This window comes from Monodelphis domestica, chromosome 2 (assembly GCF_027887165.1).
Source record: "Monodelphis domestica isolate mMonDom1 chromosome 2, mMonDom1.pri, whole genome shotgun sequence".
In the NCBI taxonomy this organism is placed as follows: domain Eukaryota; kingdom Metazoa; phylum Chordata; class Mammalia; order Didelphimorphia; family Didelphidae; genus Monodelphis; species Monodelphis domestica.
Window position 1 is genome coordinate 291,681,912 of NC_077228.1, and position 21,062 is coordinate 291,702,973.

Genomic DNA, 21,062 nt, shown 5'->3' on the forward strand with positions numbered 1-21,062 from the left:
TATGGTGGTGAGTTAAATAGGAGTAGCTAAATTATGGTCTTAAAAGGAAAAGAATAATTTAGTAATTAAACATAAAGGTCCTGGCTAACTAATAAAATGATAGATGCCACTGTAAGTATGTCATCGTATTTGAAAACTGTTATTGGTGATTTGGATTGCTCCATAGGAGTATTTTAGGAATTTTGATATAAATATTGGTAAGCAAGATTATGCATGAAAATACAGAAATATATGCTGATAACTTTTCAGATATGTATGTATGCATGTATGTATGTGTGTACTCAAGCACATGCTTGAAATATCCCTCCTTTAAAATGTATTAATTTTTTGGGTTAATTTTTCAGGTTCCTTGGTCATTAGTATTCTGGCTTACTTATGAAAAAATCAGATATATGAGTGGAGTCAATCCATTTTAAGACTTTTAAAAACATATACATTCAACATCATTAAAATTTGGCATTCACAGAGCATCCCGCCTACTATTTCTACCTCTTCAGGAAGACACTATTTCATCAAGAATGTGCTTTGTTGGGTGGCAGCCCTAAATTTATATTCTCAAGATCCAAGTCTTCTTGGCTCCTTCTCTTGCTCCAGGAAAGGCTGTCTGTATATCCAAATATTTTCTAATTAGATCCAACATAGCATTTTCTAAAGAGGAATCTGATCCTGGATCCTGACCACTCTACAGCCTGGGATCTAGACTCTGGGACCCTCAGTGGGATGCTACAAGACAACTTCAAGGAGTCCCAGTGATGAAGCAGCTGCTCAGGCCTGAAATACAAGCTATGGACAGGAAAAAAAAATATATATATATGCCTCACCTGAAATATACATAGTCAGGGAAGTCAGTCTTCTTAGCAATTAAAATTGAAAATGCACTTTAAAAATGAGATGAATAAAAAAGATAATGTATAAAGATGTCAGGTTTCTTAAATGTAGGCTGGAGTTGATGAATCTCTTCCTTCTAGAAGAAAGATAAGGAGGAAAACTGAGTCTACTATTACTTCAACATCAAATAGACCTGCCTCGATTAGTCACTACTCCTTGAGAAAAGTTGATGAACTGTGGTACCTGGAGAAATAGCAAACACAGACAATCAGTCTTGGGGAAAAAACAAATGAAGGACCACCCAGGCACATGTCCTATTTAAATCTTTAACTATTCTATAGCTCCAAGACATTTTATTCTTTATGGGTAATTACTGAAATTTTACATGTTAATTAAAGCTTATCTGTGTAAGTTCTTTTTTCCTCTGTCTGTTCTGATCAACCTTTAAAGATATTTTACAAACAGACACAGCTGTTAGAAGTAAGTCAGAGTCAGCATTCTTCTTCTATAGATAGACTTCTATTCAGAAACGCCCTGAAAGATTACTAAAAAATTAGCTGTCACTCTAGCTGGGGTCTCGTAATTTGGCCAAGTCTTTTAATCTTATAAAATCATATAGTGTATAAACTAGCCTTCGTAGACAGCTAACAACCCACACTGGTATATTGTCTTTTTCAGTAGTTTTGTGCTGACCTGTGTAATGAATTCTCTTACCCATTTGCCCATTAAGCATTTATGTCTTAACCATGGAACAAAACCAGACCCAACATCAGATATGTCTCAACCCTGGTTTTGTTATAATATTTCTGTAAACACCTGAGCTAACTAGTCATGATGATGAGGAGCTTGTATGAGACTGACCATGTTTAGGAATATAGGAATAGTTAAACACTGAAAGACTTACCAGTATTGTAATGTTAGCCTTTATATTCAATAAACACTGAAAGACTTACCAGTATTGTAATGTTAGCCTTTATATTCAATCAGTGCCTTTTTACAGAAGTCCTACCCTATTGTCTTTGGTCTTCAAATATATGCTTTGGGATTTACTAGTAATAACAGTCAAAACTATTCTCACTAACTTAGTTGGTTACTTTTCTTTCTTCAGACTTTTACGTGATATGTTAAATTAATTAAATTTTACAAAGCTTTTGTCCTAATTGAGTTCAAACTAGGTTAAAGCATTTAACTAATGTGAATATAAATTACAAAGTGTCTGAGCTTGAATATTTGGAACATTTAAACTCTTTATGATTTGTGATGTTTTAAGTCAAAACCACAAAAGTTTTGCTGGACTAATCCCAGGCATAATGAATGAGGACCAAAAAAATTTAGTCAACCTTATTCTTTGGTAATTATTAAGCACTAATAGTGATGTGTAGTGCCCATCTCTAACATATAGATGATTTGTAGGAAATCAAAATGACCAGACTTTTTGTCTTACCCATAGTCATATAGGCATAACCAATTTCTGGCTCCTTTTTCCCTCAACAACCTCATATTTTTACTACCATGTTATATAATAACAAGTATTCTACATATCCATCACCCTTTATTTTTTTAAATGCATTCTAATTTTTTCCCAATTTAGTAAAGAACCTTCTCTTAAATACAGTCATTTTTAATATATATTTACTTAATTTGACCCTATAGTCAAAAAATGAATTAGATTTCTTGAATCTAACATATTGATGAGAATGTTTTCACCTTCCTCAAGCATTTGATATACTTACGTTCTGTCTAGTTAATTATAAGCCCGTTTAGGGTAGGAACTGGAGCTCTGTTGTGTTTTTTTTTTTAATGCTTCTATTTTACCCTCATCATACCTTCCAAACAGCTCTGCACTTGGAAGTGTTCAGCAGATATTATTGGCTAATTAGTTAAAGCTCATTTTTTTGGTGTTCACTGATTTAGGACTTTGTGACAATTCTGTCGGGCTGGACTAAAATTTATAGCAGCCAAATTGTTTAGAAACTGTGAAGAATGGGGATAGCTCAACAAATCCAAAATCCCGCAAAGGGAATGTTTAAACTACTGAAAAAAAAATCAGAACTTTTCAAACACTTTCAAGATGTATCCATTTATAATTGAGAGACAAATTGCCCGCCATTAACATGTATCCATCTTCCTCCAGGAATTCTTTTAGAACAAATTACCTTGTCACTTTATGGATCTGAGATTAAAAAAAAAATCTTGAAAAACATGTCATAATTCAAATTCTTCACAAATTCAGGGAGTTTCTTGCCATTGTTTGGCCTAAACTTATAAGATCTTAAATAAATGGTAAAAAGCTGAATTTTCAATCCCATTATGCTTCCTTAGGAAGCCTTGATTTGTTACAACTGAAAGGCACTTGATAATGATACAATTATTAGAATTTGGAGGGATTTTTTTTCTTTTTTTCCTTTCCTAGGACTTAAGGTTTATTTGTTATCATAAGGAAAGTAATCAGCTAACAAAGATATAGTAATTTTTTTTTTCCAAATGCAGGTCAAATATTTCCATTGGGTAAGATGCCTTATGTGCACAATTACAATGCTGAATATTTTCCTTCTTGTGTTCATTTCATTTTCTTTCTTTAAATATATGGCTTTTATGATGTTAATCATGCTGTTGTCCCCAGTGTGTCATTTTAACAGAGCATAAAGTTTAACAATTAAATAGCCATGAAAGTCATACTCTATTTTTCTGCTTGTTTTTAAATAAAACTAAACTATAATGCATGATATTTGATATATTTAACTTAATTAGTAAATACACAATCTGCTTGAGAATTTTTGTACTTCAGATTTTGTATGAAAAGTATATCCAGGGTAGCTAGGTGGCCCAGTGGATAGAGATCCAGGCCTAGAGATGAGAGGTCCTGGGTTCAAATGTGACCTCAGATACTTTCTAGTTGTATGACCCTCAGTAAGTCACAACCCCAGTTACCTAACCCTTGCCACCCTTGTGCCATGGAAATGATATCTAATATTAGTTCTAAGATAGAAGGTAAGGGTTTAAAAAAAAGAAAGAAAAGTATCTTCACAGTTTGTATATATAATAAGTTCAGTACTTAGTGCCTGTTTTTCCTCCTCCAGTCTTCCTTTCCACCAGTTTTAAGCAATAAGCATTGCTCTCTCCCTGTGTCTGTTTGTCTGTCTGTCTCTGTCTCTCACTCTCTCTGTCAATCTCTCACTCACTTTCACATTTATACACTTACATTAGCATATCACCAACCAAAAGAGTCACTTTGAAAGCATGGTACATTGGTGAGTGATAGGAAAATTAAGATAAACTTGAAGTACTGGTCTTATCAATCAGATTTTCTTTAGAAGCTTCCTTTTGGGGTGGTTGTAGAGGACCTAGTAGGAAGAATGTGATCCAATAGCAGGAACTAGAGCTGATTCAAGAAGTTTTGGCCTTTTTTTGATCCACATGGCATTGTTAACAACCCCTCTCCAAAAGTGGGATAAGATACAGTGTCACCCAGTGTTATATGAAGTGGTGGAGTAACTTGTAGGGCCAAAATATAGACTCCAGAGTTCATCTGTAACTTTTTCTTCCTGCCTGCCTTTTCTGCCTCATTCTTCTCACCCTAAACTGTTTTAATTCTTTCGATTCTACTTAAGTAAAACTTATACTTTTAAATCTTCAGTATTAAAAATCAATGTCCTCTGATTTTTTTAGTCTAACACAATATATTAAATAACATACAATATATGACCGCCTGTTCTTTCACTTGTTCTACCATATTTCTCGCTGTATTTAAAAGTTACACTAGCAGTGGCCAAACTCAAGTAATGTCTTAAACTACACATTTTTGAGTAGGCAGACTGTGACATTGTACATAAAGTACTGGATTTGGAGTCAGACTACCTGGCTTCAAAAATCTTCCTAGCTGTGTGACCTTGGGCAAGTCATTTAACCCTATTTGCCTAGCCTTCTTAGAGCTGTTCCTAAGACAGAAAGTGAACTTTTAAAATCATAATAATAATAAAATTAAAGATTGAACAAGATGACCTTGAAGGTCCCTTCCACTTCTAAATCTATGCTCTCATGATATAATGTGGTTTTACTTGAGGATTAAGCCAGCTAAGTATAGGAAGTCACTAAAAAGTGGTAAACAATTGATGAACTTCTCAGGCATGAAATGTATGAAATAATGATAGCTGGCATTTTCATAGACTTTTAGGTTTTGCAAAACAAAGATCTCAGTTGGTACGGTCTTATTTGATGCTCACAATAGCTCTGTGAGATACGGCTGAAGTATTAATCCTACAGTTGTTCATTCATCATTTCTGACTTTGTGATTCTGTGTACCATACTGTCTATGGGGTTTTCTTGGCAAAGATTCTGGATTGGTTTAACATTTCCTCCAATAGATTAAGGCAAAAAGAGTTTAAGTAATTTGCTTAGTGATGCTAAATTTGAACTCAGGTCTTCTTGATTCCAGGCTTAGTGCTCTATCCACTGAGCAACCTACTTACCTCCTAGGCAAACAGAGGTTAATCTACGTACCCAAGGTCACACAGCTAGTAAATGTGGGCAGCTAGATGGCTCAGTGGATGAAGTGTTAGGTCTGGAAACAGGAAGACCTGAGTTCAAATTGGACCTCAGTCCTGTATTACAGATATCGATATAGAGTGTAAGAGCTGTATGGCATAGTGGATAGGGCATTGGACTTGTAGTCAGAAAATCCTAGGTTCAAATCGTGCTTCAGACAATTGCTAATTGTGTGACCCTGGACATCGTGTAACAACACTTTCCATCTCCAGTTTCCTTATCTGTAAAATGAAGGGATTGGACTCATGGCCTTTGAAGTCTCTTCTAGCTCTATCTCTGATCTCATAAAGAGAGGTTGCTAAGGTCACATAGCTAGTAAATCTCTGATGCAGGATTTACAACAAACAAGTTTTCCAGTCTTAGAGGACTAGCATTTTATCCACTATATCATGACGTCTCCTCAAATTGCATGGTTTGAGAAAAACAGATGAATTCATCTATACCATCCCCCTACTGAGTGATTGGATAAACCTCTTTCACTTTAACGTCCTTCATTAAATGATGGGTTTGGACTTATGATCCATAAGGCCTTCCAGCTGGAATTTTTTTCTTTCAGTTCCCTTCTTTCTCCATTTATTTTTATGGCCTGGATATATTCCTTTCCTCACCAGCCGTGTAGAAGGGTAAGTTAAATGAGTATGAATGGACCCTAGCAACTCTTACCAACAATGATGTGTGCCTGAAGAGACATGAGGTGACCTTGAAGACACAGTAGGACCCCAAAAGAAGGTGAGCCAGTGAGGGATAAGAGAGTGAATAGTCATTAGTGTTTCATTGATATTTACAAAAAAATGTAAGTCCCAGAGGATTATCATGGCACCAAGATTTATGGAAGGACATGGATAAGAACCAGGTAGGGTGAGGATGTATCAACAAGTTGCCAGCTTTGGGGAAGGAAGTAACCACACAGATGAGATCAACAATCCTCAAAAGAATCTAAGTAAATCTGTCATTTTATGGAGGCCTTCAAAGTCCCCTGATGAGAATTGGAAAGTATCTTATTTCTATCAGCAACACATATGTGAATTATTTCTTAGTGTTATTTCCTGGGAAGATTTTTGTTTATTATTATTATTGATATAAATTCTCCCTATCTGTCATAGTGATACTTTCTGGCCTTAGCCTCAGTTCTAGGGTTATATCCAATGGTATACTGAATCACAGCTTTGAGGGGGTGAAACTATATAGAAGCATACTTTTAATTTACTGCATTATTAACATTTTCTGTATCACTTGAGCTAGACCATCAAAACAATAATCCAAGCTCTGATTTGTAGAATTTGTTGACTTCTAGGGTATAAATGTTCACCCTGAAAATATAACAACTGGTTCAGGTTGGTTCTAAAACATCCCTAGTTATATCTTGCTTGGGATCACTAGAGCCCAATGCATAATCCTACTGAAAATATTCATAATCTGACAGAATCCCAGAACTTGAGAATTCAGTGGCCACTATTCAGTCCAAACTGTGCACAAAATAAAGGACCCATATACCTACCAAGAGTATATGTAGTTTCTGAAAAAAATTTACTGTGTAATCACTGTTTCTTTTGCAAGATATTTGCAACCATCTTTAATGATTTGTTCTGATATTCCCCTAGGAATTGAAATCAAGCTTACTGGTCTATAGTGTACAGGCATACTTTCCATAAAAATCAGGACATTTGCCCATCTGTAATCTTGTTGTGACACTTCTCATTTTCTGTGTCCTTTCTAATATCACTCACATTGGCTCAGCAATGCCATGTATAATTTCTTTAAATACCTAAGAATCTATGAAGCCCATCTGGGCCAGGTGACTTGAATTCATCAAGGGCAACTTCTTTGCTTATTATCTTGTCATCTCCTTATTTATCTTGGATATCAACATTGTTAGTCATTTTTGTCCTTTCATTTCCAGTGTAAATGATCATTCTCCTTGGTAGAGAATTGACCCTCATCCACCCCAAGCAAAGGATTTACCATTATATCCAAATCTATATATCTAAATCCATGATCTCAAATCCAAATGTTTATTCTTTCAAGACAGGTGGGCATAGCAAAATTTTAGATTTGGAATATTTTGTTTAATCATTTCAGTTGCATTTGACTCATGACCCCATTTGAGGTTTTCTTGGCAAAGATATTAGTTTGCCATATCTCCGGTTCATTTTACAGATGATAAAACTGAGGCAAAGTTAAGTGACTTGCCCAGGGTCACACAGCTAGAGATAAGATCTGAATTCAGGAAAATGAGTCTTCCTGCCTGACTTTAGGCCTAGCATTCTGTCTACTGTGCCACCTAGCTTACAGAAATCAATATGACCTTAGTTGAAATCCTGCCTCAGGTACTGATTAGCTGTATGATCCTTGGTAAGTCACCTAACCTACTTCTGTTTCATTTGTAAAATATGAATAATAATAGTACCTATCATGAGAAGCAAATATAATAGCATATGTAAAATACTTTATAAATCTTAAAGTGCCATATAAATATTAACATTTTGATACTAGGATGATGCTTTTTGTTCAAGGAAGAAAGCATGTGTTTGTAAGTGCCTGCTTTGTGGCAAGGTACTGTGCTAAGTGCTTTATAAATATCTCACTTTGATCATCTCACAACAACTTTGGGAAGCAAATGAAATCTAACAGCTACCAAGTATCTAGGTCAAAATTTGAACTTGGGTCCTCCTGACTCAATTGAATAAACATTTATTAAGTGCATACTGTGTATCAGGCACGGGACCAATTTGTAGCCCAGCACTTAATCCACTGCGCTTCCTATGTCTATCAAGTTTATCTAGAAGGTGTTAGTTTACCCCACGATTAACAAAAATGATATTTTTAGAAGCAAATACATATATACGTATATATATATGTCTACATACACACACACACACACACACACATATATATTGATAACGGTTTTCTACCTTTTGCTCTTAGTACCAAACCTAGAGGCAAATTTTAAGAACTTAAACCAACATTGCAGTAAGAACTATTACATTTGTTAGTGTGAAAACTCTAATAATATTAAAATTGTCTTCCTTCATCCCATCCCACCTTTCTATAATCTGTCCAATTCCTGCAAGCTTATTTCTCAGCATCTTGCCCCTTTCCATTCATTCATTCATTCATTCATTCATTCATTCATTCATTCATTCATCTATCCATCAAACATTGAGCTGTTATTCACAAATAGCTCTCCAGGTATAGATCTTTCATTTAGCACAATCCTCAGTGTTTCTCATCCCTAACCAGAACAGCCTTAATCCTTCCCAGATTCATTCCATCATCACCCCTCACTCCATTACTGTCCATTGAAAACAAATTCCCACACATTCTTCACCTTCCCTGAAAGAGTTTCTTGTATCTGCTTGCCTCTACTCCTTGATCCCTAAGACAATCCTTGGAAACACCCTCTAGTGGAAACCTTTGCTTCTTTCTGCTTCTCCCAATTTATAGGTCCATGTTGAGAGGTTAATATATTTGTTGTTTCCCACCACTCCTTCAGACCAGTGTTCTGTGTTCATCTCTCAGCAGTCTCTCCTCTTTTGAAATCTACGTTATCCATTAAAAATTCTTACCTGCTCATTCTTCTAGATCTAGAATCTGCATGGAAGCAGGGTAGGGTGAGCAGATTCCAAAATCAGATTCCCAAATTGAGGATCAAGTTCAATAGTTAAAATCCAACAGTCTTCATTTGAACTCTTTTACTATTTTGATCACTTTTTTGTACATTTTCAGACAGTAAACTGCTTGAGGGTAACAATAACATCTAATTAAACTTTTGCCTCTAACATCCAGAGTCTAGCAGAATGGTTTGTATCTGGTAGTCACTAAATAAATGCTTTTTGAATAAATAAATGAGCAAATCAACTTTGAATGAGCAAATCAAAATTATTTAATCAACTTTGAGCTTTGTGGGGAGAAATTGGGAAATGTATTTTCACATATTTCTGAGAGATCAACCAAGCCATAGAGTGTTTTAATTTTCATCAGTGTTTGTGTTAAAAGCTAAATTGTTATGAAGCCAAGTTGTAGTATACTATGATTCCTTTAATTCTATACAAACAAGGAATACAGAACATTTTTAATCTGGAAAAGGGCAACATTACTATATGAAGTTACCAACTCAATGGTACATTACCAGTGGTGTGCTGGTAAATGTTTAATAACCAACTCTCAGAGAAAAAAAATGTACCCATTACATACTTTTAAATTTAATCTGTCTTATTAACATTTTATCCACCATATTCTTAAGTCTAGACAATCAACAATAAATCAAACCTGAATTTGTAGCATTTACCAATTTTCAGTGTATAAATATTCACACTGAACTGTTATCAGTTGGTTTACATGTGACTCCAACACATTTCTGTAGAAGATTAGAACCTAGAGGAGCACAAATAGAACTGGAATGGACCTTAGAGGCCATCTAGTCTAACCTTGTTCCCTTCTCATTTTAAAGATGTAGATCAGAAGCTCTGAGAAAGTGTGAGTGGCCCAAGCTCACATAGTAAAATAGAGCAATTCATGCTACTCTTACTTCAGTCATGTTCATTTCTTCATGACCTCATTTTGGGGTTTCCTTGACAAGCTGACCATGGTTCAGTCTTTAAAATTAATATTACACAAATGAACAATTTGGAAGGCTTAAAAAAATTGATGAAGTAGACAGAACCAGTAGAACAATTTTATACAATGACTACACTAAAAATAAACTGTAAAAACTGATCAAAGTAGTAATCATAATCCTAGAGAAGCAAGGATGAAGCATATTATCTAATTATTGACAGAAAAGTGATGAATTCAGTGAATAGAAGCATAAACTTTTTGAATAGAGCCAATGAGAAATTTTGTTTTGCTTGATTTTGTGTATTTGTCATAGGGTGTTTTTTTCCCTTCTTTTTTCTTCTCCATTAGAATACAAAGTATAGGGACAGAGAGATTTGTTCATTTAAAAAACAGAATTTAATTTTTTTTTAAATATGGGGTAGAGTGGTCCCATACATAAGGACTGTTCATAGATTAGTAGTGTACAAGAAAAGGTTAAATAGCTAGTGGTAAAGACTGAATTCAAACCCCTGGTTGTTGGATTCCAGCTCCAGTGCTCCTTCACCCATAAGGTGTCTTACTCCTTTCAATAATAGATTTAAATCCCTTTATTTCTTTATCAATGTTTGCTTGAATTACTTTGGGCAAAACCTTGATCTGATACCAGGGGGGAAGCCTCCATAGTGGATTTGGATTTGGATTTGGAGTCAGACAATTTGGGAATTACTGTTAGTCATGTGACAAGTCACTAAAGAAGCACTCTGGGCCTCTGTTATTGTTCAGTTGTGTCTGACTTTTCATGACTCCATTTGGGGTTTTCTTGGCAAAGATATCAGAGTGGTTTGCCATTTCCTTTTCTAGCCCATTTTACAGGCGAGGAAACTAAAGCAAACAGGGTTAGGTGACTTGCCCAAGGTCACATAACTATCAGTGTCTCTGGACAATTTTGAACTCAGGAAGATGAGTCTTCTTGACTCCAGCCAGGCCCAGCACTCTATCCACTGTACCACCCAGCCTCCTGGTTTCCTCATCTATACAATGAGAAGACTGGATTAAAATATCCAGTGAGATTTCAGGTTCTCTTTTTCGTATCTAGGTCTTCCTACCCACTTACCAATGTAACTTTGGGCAAGGTTCTTATCCTTGTTTGTAAAAATGAGTTTTCTTAATAGAAAAATGAAACATTTGTACTGGATGACCAGTGAGGCTTCCCTTCCACCTCCTCAACTCTTAATTCCCACAATCCTATTCCATATGATTTTTTTTTTTTCTGGACTGGAAACTTGCCCCACTTCTATGTAAATTCCTGAGGCAACAGAAATAATCTGAATCTAAGACCTTTCCCAACTGGTATTCATTCAGTGGAATGTAAGCTCCTTGAGGAAAAGGACCAGTTTTATTTTTTTTAATTTTTTTATTCTTTGTATCCCCGGGGTCTAGTGCATATGTTAGTGCCTGACACACAACAGATACTTAGTTTAATAATGTTGGTAACACAGCTTCTGTTCTAGTCTTTCAAACCACGTTCACCTACATGCACTGTTCTATAAGGTTAATTTATGTGCGGGCTCTGTTCGCACCCACATCTTTTAAATAATAAAACTGATTCTCAAGAGAGGTGAAAGATTGGCTCAGGTTACCAGGCTTCTAAGCGGTGAGGCCCCAGTCAGATACCTGGTATTCCGAAGGCCAGTCCTGTACCACTCCTACAGTTCCTTAGGCTGGTTAGCACATACTTAGGGGGTTACCCCGAGATCAACAACTCTCCACCCTGTTCCACAGAAGACCTTAGCGCCCCCTACCCGCTGGCCCTGTACCCCATCACGCCCACGCCCGCTTTTCACAGAACTCTAGTCTCCACTACCCCTCCCCCCACTTCTCCATCTCGCGCCCCTCCCCCCCGCTCCTGACCCCAGCCAATGGGATCTTTGCTCACGCGCCACCGGAAACTAGGTACTCATTCACGTCCAGGCTCGGGCACTATATAAAGGGCTGCGGAGGGGCCAGAGCGGTTAGTCTGCGTTCTAGCAGTTCAGTTCATATCTGGTGTGTATCCTCGGGGGCTCAGAAGAGCCACTCGCGAGAAGGCTCCCTGGGGCAGGCGCGGGGTAGGGGTGGGTGAGGCAAGGCGCGAGGGAAGCGGTTCCCCGTCGGTTTTTAAAAAAGTTTTCCTTTCTCTGCTTTTGGTTTTAGGTCGCCCACTGGCGGTCGAGGTTCGCGGCACGTTCTTCCCAGGGACTTGGTCGTCTGGGGATCCCAACTCAGTGAGTGTTCTACCCAGCGTCTTGGGACTGCCTGTATTGGGGGAAGCCTCTGGAGGAGAAGCCAGCCTCTCAGTTCCGTGCCTCCGATTGCCGGCAGCCCTCGCCTCCTTCGCCTTCCTTCTCCAGCCTCTCCTTCCTAGCCTCACCTTCGCTTCCCGCCTTCGCCATGTGCTCCACACCCGGCATGCCCAGCCCTGGCGCCCCCATCACGCTGCGCGTATCCTTCGTGGATGTGCACCCGGAGGTCATCCCCGTGCAGCTCTGGGGGCTGGTGGGTGACCGTCGAGAGGAGTACGTGCGTCTGGGTCACGACATCCAAGTGGCCGCAGCGGCAGTAGCGGCCCGGACCCGGGCTATGCCAGCAGCCAACCCCGGCGAGCTCTGCCTCGTGCAGCTGGGCCCCCGCTGGCACCGCTGCCGCGTGGTCAGCAGACAGGCGCAGGAGTGCCGAGTCTTCCTCCTGGACGAAGGTCGCACGGTCACGGCCAACTCAGCTGCCCTGGCCCCTGGCCGCAATGAGTTCTTCCACCTGCCATCAGAGGTGCTGGGCTGCGTGCTGACTGGCCTGGTGCCACTCGGGGGAGGCGGCGGGGAGCCCCAGCAGTGGTCCCGAGGTGCCGTGGATTTCCTTGGCCATCTTCAAGGCAAGGAGGTGCAGGGCCGAGTGCAAGATGTGCTGCTTCCCCAGCGCCTGGTGCTGCTGGAGGTTCCCACAGTATTCCAGCAGATGCAGGACCTGGGCCTGGCGCGACAGGTGCCTGACAGCCTCTTTCGATCGCTGCTGAAGCGCTACATTAATGCCGCGGGTGCTTCGGTGCTCCTCCCGAGGGCGCTGCCCAAGCAGGACCCCCCGCAGCTCTTGGATTACTTCTACCCCCAGCTGCAGCTGGGCGTCACGGAGCCTGTGGTGGTGACCCAGGTGTGCCACCCGCATCGCATTCACTGCCAGCTCCGCAGCCTTTCCCAGGAGATCCGTCGGCTGTCTGACAGCATGGCCCATGCCTATCGGGCAACAGGTACCGGGGACGAAAGTGGGAGAAACAGCAGCTGGGAGGAGAGGGAGGAGAGCCCGGACAAGCCCGGCTCCCCTTGTGCCGCTTGTGGCCTGGATGGACAGTGGTACCGTGCACAGCTGCTAGAGAATTTTCGACCGCAGCGCTGTGCCCAAGTGCTGCATGTAGACTATGGGAGAAAAGAGCTAGTGAGCTGTGGTAGTTTGAGATACTTGCTTCCCGAATATTTTCGGATGCCGGTGGTTACTTATCCCTGTGCCTTATACGGACTCTGGGATGGTGGACGAGGCTGGTCTCGTTCCCAAGTAGGAGACCTCAAGGCCCTGATCCTGGGTCAGGCGGTAAATGCCAAAATTGAATTTTATAGTTCCTTTGAACACGTATATTATGTAACCTTATATGGAGAGGATGGGATTAATCTCAACTGTGCCTTCGGGGTCCAGTCCTGCTGTCTGGCTGACAGACTTCTCCAGAGCCCGGGCCTGGAAGAAGAAGAAGGAAAGGAGTCCGAGCCTGAGGAGGGGTTGGAAGATGATCTGTCTCCGCCAGTCCTGAAAGCTGTGCGTCTGAAGGCTAATTCTTTCTATGATGCCCAGGTAGAATTTGTTAAGGATCCCTCGGAGTTTTGGATCAGGTTGAGAAAACACAGTGGCCCCTTTAGCAAGTTAATGAGGAGTATGTGTAACTTCTACTCATCGAGAAAGCTGGACGGCTTGTCGCTGCAGCCGGTGCCCGACCACCTCTGCTGTGCCAAGTGGAAAGAGCACGGGTATTACCGAGCCGTAGTCACTAGACTGGTGGGGGACAAAAGCGTGGAAGTGCACTTGGTGGATCGGGGCGATACGGAGACAGTGGGCTGCTCAGACGTGAAAATGCTGCTCCCTCAGTTCAGGCAGCTCCCGGCCGTGGCGCTGAGGTGCTGTCTGGCAGATATTTGGCCCCTCGGGGAAACTTGGAGCCGTGAAGCCATTTCCTATTTCAAAAAAACAGTGCTGCACAAGGAGTTGGTCATTCACGTTCTTGATAAGCAGGATAGCCAGTATGTCATTGAAATTCTTGATGAATCAAGAATGGGGGAAGAAAATGTAAGCAAACTGATTGCCCAGGCTGGCTATGCCAAATATCAAGAATTTGAGATGATGGACATCAGGCCACCAGCTCACTCCCCGGGACAAATTCCAAATCAACTAAATACTGATTGTAACCGAGTGGCTTCTGCCAAGAAAGTTGGAATGGGACAGTGGGTGATGAAAGATGACAAGCCTCCAGTTTCAGAGGTTGGGACTGACAGAACAGTTGTTACAAAAAGCTCTTTCAGTGAATCAGTTGTGCAGGCAGCAGAGAAAACAAGAAATATGCCCATCTATTCTCCACTAGTACAAAATTATTTGGAAATTAAGCCCGGCTCTCCCTGTAAAGGTCAGTTAGAAGTTGGGAGCACAGTAGAAGTTAAAGTGTCTTATGTTGAAAGCCCTGGATATTTCTGGTGCCAACTGACCAGAAACCTCCAAGGTCTCAGAACCCTAATGTGTAAAATTCAAGATTTTTGCAAGAATTCTGCTCCTCTATACCAGGGAATTAGTCCAGCTTGCTTGGCAAAGCGAACTATTAATGGGAAATGGTCCAGAGCTTTGATTATTAGTGGAACCCCTTCTACTGACCATGCCAAAGTAATATTTGTTGACTATGGAAATAAAGAAATAGTCTCTATGAAGAATATCTATTCAATCAATGATGATTTTTTAAAGCTAAAGGCTCAAGCTTTTAGATGTAGCCTGTACAACTTAATTCAACCAGCCAGTCAAAATCCCTTTGTTTGGGATGAAAGAGCAATTCAAGCTTTTAAGGAATTTGTAGATAATGCCTGGGAAGATAATCTGGAGTTGAAATGCACGATTTTTGCCCTTGCCGCAATAAATAACAAAGAACTCTTTAACGTGGTAGATTTACTAACTCCTTTTCAGAGTGCTTGCCACTACCTAACAGAGATTGGGTTTGCCAAACAAGTTCAACTTCAGAAACCTCTAGCATCCTCCATGCAACTCCATTCCTACTATTATTCCACCCATGACATCAAAATTGGAAGTGAAGAAGCTGTTTTTGTAACACATGTTGATGGACCTTGGACCTTTTATTGCCAGCTTTCGAGGAGCTCAGGTGTGCTAGAGCAGCTGTCAAGTGATATTTGCCGATTAAGCAAAGTCTTACAACATTCAAAAACATCTTCATTAAACCCTGGGACCTTGTGCCTTGCAAAATATAGTGATCAGAATTGGTATAGAGGAATAGTCACAGGCAAAGAACCAAACAAAGTTTTCTTTGTTGACTTTGGGAATGTTCATGTGGTGGCAAATGAAGACTTGCTTCCAATCCCAGGTGATGCCTATGATCTCTTACTTTTGCCAATGCAAGCTGTGAAATGTTCTTTGTCTGATGTCTATGACAATACTCCTAAAGAAATTGCAGGTTGGTTTGAAGAGGCTGTATTAGACAAATCGCTGAAGGCTTTAGTTGTAGCAAAAGATCCAGATGGAAGGTTGATTATTGAATTGTATGATGGTAGTGTTCAGATTAATGCTAAAATAAATGAGAAGTTGGGTTTACTAGGTTTCAAAGGTCCAAAGAAAGTAGAAAATGAAGAATTGCTCTCTTCAGCTGAAACCTTTAAAGAAGTAAAAAGTGAAAATAGGAACTTACTTGCTGGATATTCCAGCAAAACAGCAAATAAATTATGCACATCAGAGATCCAGGGAGAATCATGCAAACCTAAAATCAGTCTAGCATGTAAGGAATTAAAAAACTTACAAAGTTCAACAAAGATAGGCTTGTTAACTCATTATCAGGAATCTGTGGGAGGTCAAAGTAATCACGTGTCCCATCCACCTAATAAAATAGGAGAGAATCTTGTTCAGCCCTCTGTACAAGTGTTAGAAAGAAATAAGGACTTACCGCTTAAATTTTGTGATCTACCTCAGAAGAGTATAGTGCCTGGTTTTAAGACAAAGGTATATGTTTCCCATATTAATGATCTAACAGACTTTTATATTCAATTAGCTGATGATGAGGAAGAACTTGCAAGTATTTCAGAGAAGTTAAATGATGATAAAACAAGACGGGAATGTTTTGCTAGACGATCTCTGGCAAAAGGAGACTTAATTTGTGCCGTTTTTCCAGAGGACGACTTAAAGTATCGAGCTGTAGTCAAAGAGCAGTCTGGTGACCTTGTCACTGTACAATTCATAGACTATGGGAACACCTCAGTGGTCAACATTAGCAAACTAAGTAAACTTCAGAAAGCTAATGCCTTAGTTCCAGGGATGGGCATTCACTGTACCTTGGGTGGGCTTCATATCCTGCAAATTAAAAACCAATGTCAAGAGCTTTACTTTTCAGAGAGAACAGGTGAGGCTCAGATCAATTGTGAGTTTGTCATGAAATATGAAGATAAGTGGGATGTTTTGCTAACAGATGAACAGGGTGTAATATCAGAGGATATGATCAGCAAATTTATATCTAATGGAAAATCACAAGTAGAAACTTCTGCCCAGGTAAATGCAGGTACTAATCTAGAGACTCTTTTGGACCCTCCACCCCCTCCTCCTCCTCCTCCTGTTCCTCCTCCTCCCCCTCCTCCTCCCCCTCTTTCTCTTCCTCTTCCTCTTCTTCTTCCTCTTCCTCCCCACCTTCCTCTTCCCCATCTTCCTCCTCCCCCTCAGGATCCCTTTAAAGATCCTGGCAAAAAAAATTTTAAGTTGCGAAACTGGTACCTCCCAGAAGTAAATAAGATAAAAGTCTATGCCACCGTGATTGATGGGCCAGAGTATTTTTGGTGTCAGTTTGCTGACACAAAAGTTCTTGACTGTTTGGACCCCCAGGTACAGGCTGCTGGAGAACATGCAGCAGTCTGTGCAGACTGCATTTCAGGTGTTCAGTCAGGTGTGGCTTGTATTGTGAAATACAGTGAAGATGGGCGTTTTTATAGAGGACTTGTTACTGATGTGCTAGAGGGAGACCTCGTATCAGTCAGGCTTGTGGACTTCGGGAATGCAGTCAATTTTAGCAGAAATGCCATCTGGAATATCCCTAGTGACCTCTTGAATGTCAATATGCAGTGTTTCCCCTGTTGTCTATCAGGATATAATGTTTTAGAAGGTATATGTTCTTTTGAAGAAAATGATTATTTTTATGAAATAGCTACAGAGGGTATTTTAGAGCTTACTATTTTAGAGATCAAAAAAGATGTCTGTGATATACCACTGGCAGTGGTTCAATTAAAATATGAAGGTGAAAACCTTAATGAGAAAATGCTAAAATTTTCGGAACAGTTCTGTACAACTGATGAAGAATTCTCAAAGACTTTATGTGAAAACAAACTGAGGGAAGCAGAAACTCCCAGGTCCCTCAGTCTTGCCATTGGAAATAAGCCTAACAAAGTTGTTCAAGATGGCTTACTCTACATGGAATCTCAAGGAGATATTTTTCGTCTAAGCAGTGGATTAAACCATGTTGAAACTAAGCCAAGTCTTGCTTTTGAAAGTGAAACCATCGCAGCTTTTGTGTCTTCAGCTGGGCCACTTGGCAAAGACAATGTTGGAGACAATAGAATAGAGTGCTCTTTGGCCGAAAAAGTAAAGTTTGACAGTGACAAAAACCTGATTACTGGATTAGAAACTCTGCTGCCACGAATTAATGAGACAAAAGAAATCTTGGAACTGGATTCGCTTGAAGTACCCCTCTCAATGGAAGAATCAAAAGAGTTCTTAGAACTGGAGTCCATTGAATTACAACTTTCTCTAGCTGGTGATGAGGCAAAAGAGCTGGACCTGGAACCTCCCATGGCCCACCTTTCCCAGGGATGTGACCCAAAAGTAGTTACCTTGGAACAATTTACAATCCAGCTCTCAAACAATTCTAAATCAGAACAGCTAGAATTAGAATCTCCAATAGGATCTCTGTCTCTGGACAAGGAGACTCAACCCTTTTCAAAGGTGAGTCAGAAAGCCCAGGAAACTCCATGCCCAGAGGACTCTGGAGAGCCAAATCATCTAAAACCTTTTGACAGATGCAAAGTACATTCCAAAACAGAGACTGCACATAACTTGTATAAAGAAGTGTTTACAGAGTACAAAAACAGACTTTCTGTTGAATCTTTGACTCACTTGCTCCCTGAAGAAGAAATAAAAGCAGAAGAAAACCATGGGAATGCTTTAACAGACCACGCTTCAGGTATGTATTTTCTTTCCTCACTACTTTTTATTGAAGTTCAAGTTAGTGATGTGTATTTCACCCTTCTGGGGACTGAGTATCCTAAACTAGGAGATGCTGAATCTCAAAGTTTTGGTTTTTTTTTCTTAATTGTTTTATATGGAAGACACAGTAATGGTAGATTTAGAAAGGGAGCTGTGGCAGGGAGGTGGGAAGAATTTGTCTAAGGTATCTCTTAGGGTAATTTATTCCTGACGAAATAAAGATTTATGGTATTAAAGGGTTTAAACATTTTTTTAAACCTTACCTTCTGCCTTAATATGAATTTTAAGACAGAAGAATGGCAGGGCTAGACAACTGGGGTTAAATAATTTGCCCAGAGTCACATAGCAAGAAAGTGTCTGAATCAAAATTTGAACCCAGGTCCTCCCAACTCTAGATCTGGTGCTTTATCCATTGTGCTGCCTACCTGTCCCAAGTTATCTTAATTTCTACAAATGGGTTGCTAAAATTAAACCCCCAATATCTTGATATGAAATGTTATGTGTGTATATATTTATCATACTTTTACTGATAGACATTTAAAAATTGCGTACAGTGTTTCCTTTATGAATTGATGGGCAGAGACTGCATTTCCTGAGTCAGTGATTTTAAATTTCCTCTAAGTGTTATGGTATACTAAATATCTGACATTTCTAATGACCTTATTTGAAATCAAAAAAATACTTTATAACATTTTTGCCTTATTCGCCATTATTTGATGATGCATACAAGTCTGTTAAACCAAATTATTGTATTTTTAATCTTCCCATGAACTTAGAAAACTCAGAAAAGATTTAGAGAACTTGTCCTGAATAACTGATTTAATACAATCAGAAATATAAAACTGTAAGATTAAAAGCCTCTATTCATCCCTTCCTTTAAGATATTCTGCTATTTTCTGTTCTGGTTAGTCTGGTGACATGATTAGAGAAAATGGCAAGTATCTAACTTTCATTGTCAATTGGAAATTTGAAATTCTAAGATTACTTTGTCTGAGATCATACTCCAAGCTTTTAGCGTATACTCCTATTTTCTGATAAGGCCCTTTGATTCCAATCCTCCCATTGTGACCAAAAGGTGAGGGAAAAGTATCAATGGCTGATAGAATAAAAGTAAGAAAGAGATACAATTTCACTGATAATATTTTTTTAATCTGTCAAGGAATAGAGTAAAAGCAGATTTGGAAAATGCTTTGGAAATCTGAGATTTAAAGAATTAGGAAAGGAAGGTATGGACAAAAAAGCTTAACTCTTTTTGAATTTTATAGCTCAAATTGAAAATACCTATACTCTAGAAGGATTCACCATTGGTTCGAAATGTGTTGTCTGGTCAAGCATAAGGAATACATGGTCTGAGTGCCAGATTTTGGAAATAGCTGATGAAGGTACCAAGGTAAATTGGATTTGTGTTTCAGGTTAAATTATTATTGGTGTTAAGAAAATTATCTGGTATTAAAAATTTTCAGAAAAGACTTCTTCCAGAAGAAAATATCTTTTGTTAAGTACATGAAATAAAATCAGCAGCTGTTTATTTCTCAGGCTGACTACCCTGGCACAGTTACCCTAAAATGGCTTAAGAAGTGGCTCTAGCGATAAAAACTGTTTTTATTCCCTAAAAATGGAGAAGCACCAGAAACTTGCTTTTTTGTTATTTAAAAAAAAAGATAAAAAGCATTTGTGAGGTTTTTACACTGTACTACTGGGAAAAAAAAAAAACCCTGAGCATTTAAATTCTTTGTTTTGCATGGAATATAGTCTGTTATCCTCACTGAAATGGTTTGTTTTCCATTAATAACAAATCAAAGGTTTACTTAAATCGATACTTCCTTGTAAATTGGCAAATGGTAAACAGTTCAAAGTTTGAATCTGATTATTCTAAGTGTCATGATAACTTTTATTACAATGTAAATTTTCATTGAGTTACACAGTCTCTTGTCTAAAAAGAGCTCATTTTTATCTTTTCAAGGTTCTGAACCTTTCAAATGGTATGGAAGAAATAGTGAACCCAGAAAATGTCTGGAATGGAATACCTAAATTGAATAATAGTCCATCTGAGGTATGGAATTACAAAATTTGATTATTGCAAGACCATTGGGAAGTGCTTCAACAATACATTAAAGGATAGCGTGTGTATCTCCATTCCTTAAGCTTCATATTTTAGTCTCTAGGCCTGGAATTTTAAATTTGAGTATAACCTAAAGCTGGCATTATATAGGTCATTGTAAAGAAAAACTTGAAGGCATAATTGACTTTAGAAAATTGATGTTCTGCATATCTATTTTTAAAGTAATCATTTTAGGTTTTTACTAAACAAGTTTTTGGCCTAACACCTCAAACCAAATGGGTGCCCAACCTTTTTTGGTAAGAGGACTCAAAAGAAACAAAATAGCTAACCAAGAGGAAAATTAATCTTGTGAGATGTGACATTTGGGAACTTTGCTTAGGTTGATGCCTTCCTGGCCCTACCTCCCACTTTGCTTAAAGAAAAGCATTTCAATCAGCAAATAGGGAGGTTTCTCCATTTTTGTGTAATGCATAGTGTGTGAAGTGTTTTAATTGGATAGCCAGGTGGCACAGTGGATAAAGTGCATGGCTTGGAGTCACTAAGACCCATCTTGCTGAGTTCAAAT

The 21,062-nt window shown here is 39.1% G+C and overlaps 2 protein-coding genes across 10 annotated transcripts in view; both read left to right on the top strand.

Moving 5' to 3' along the window:
• Positions 1–12,241, top strand: part of SLC25A27 (solute carrier family 25 member 27) — a 69,377-nt gene extending 57,136 nt beyond the window's left edge. For 2 of the 3 annotated variants that reach the window (XM_007484011.3, XM_001368705.4), the window contains one exon: positions 345–3,504. In XM_007484011.3, the coding sequence (XP_007484073.1) occupies positions 345–416 (72 nt within the window). In that variant the 3' untranslated portion in view covers positions 417–3,504. Of the gene's footprint in view, positions 1–344; positions 3,505–12,102 lie in introns of those variants that run through there. The other variant, XM_056818363.1, reaches the window with a different exon arrangement.
• Positions 12,242–12,339: 98 nt separating this feature from the next.
• Positions 12,340–21,062, top strand: part of TDRD6 (tudor domain containing 6) — a 44,761-nt gene continuing 36,038 nt past the window's right edge. For 3 of the 7 annotated variants that reach the window (XM_056818357.1, XM_056818356.1, XM_056818358.1), the window contains exons 1-3: positions 12,340–18,412; positions 19,701–19,825; positions 20,399–20,488. In XM_056818357.1, the coding sequence (XP_056674335.1) occupies positions 12,340–18,412; positions 19,701–19,825; positions 20,399–20,488 (6,288 nt within the window). Of the gene's footprint in view, positions 18,413–19,700; positions 19,826–20,398; positions 20,572–21,062 lie in introns of those variants that run through there. The other 4 variants (XR_008916558.1, XM_056818360.1, XM_056818361.1 and 1 more) reach the window with 2 other exon arrangements.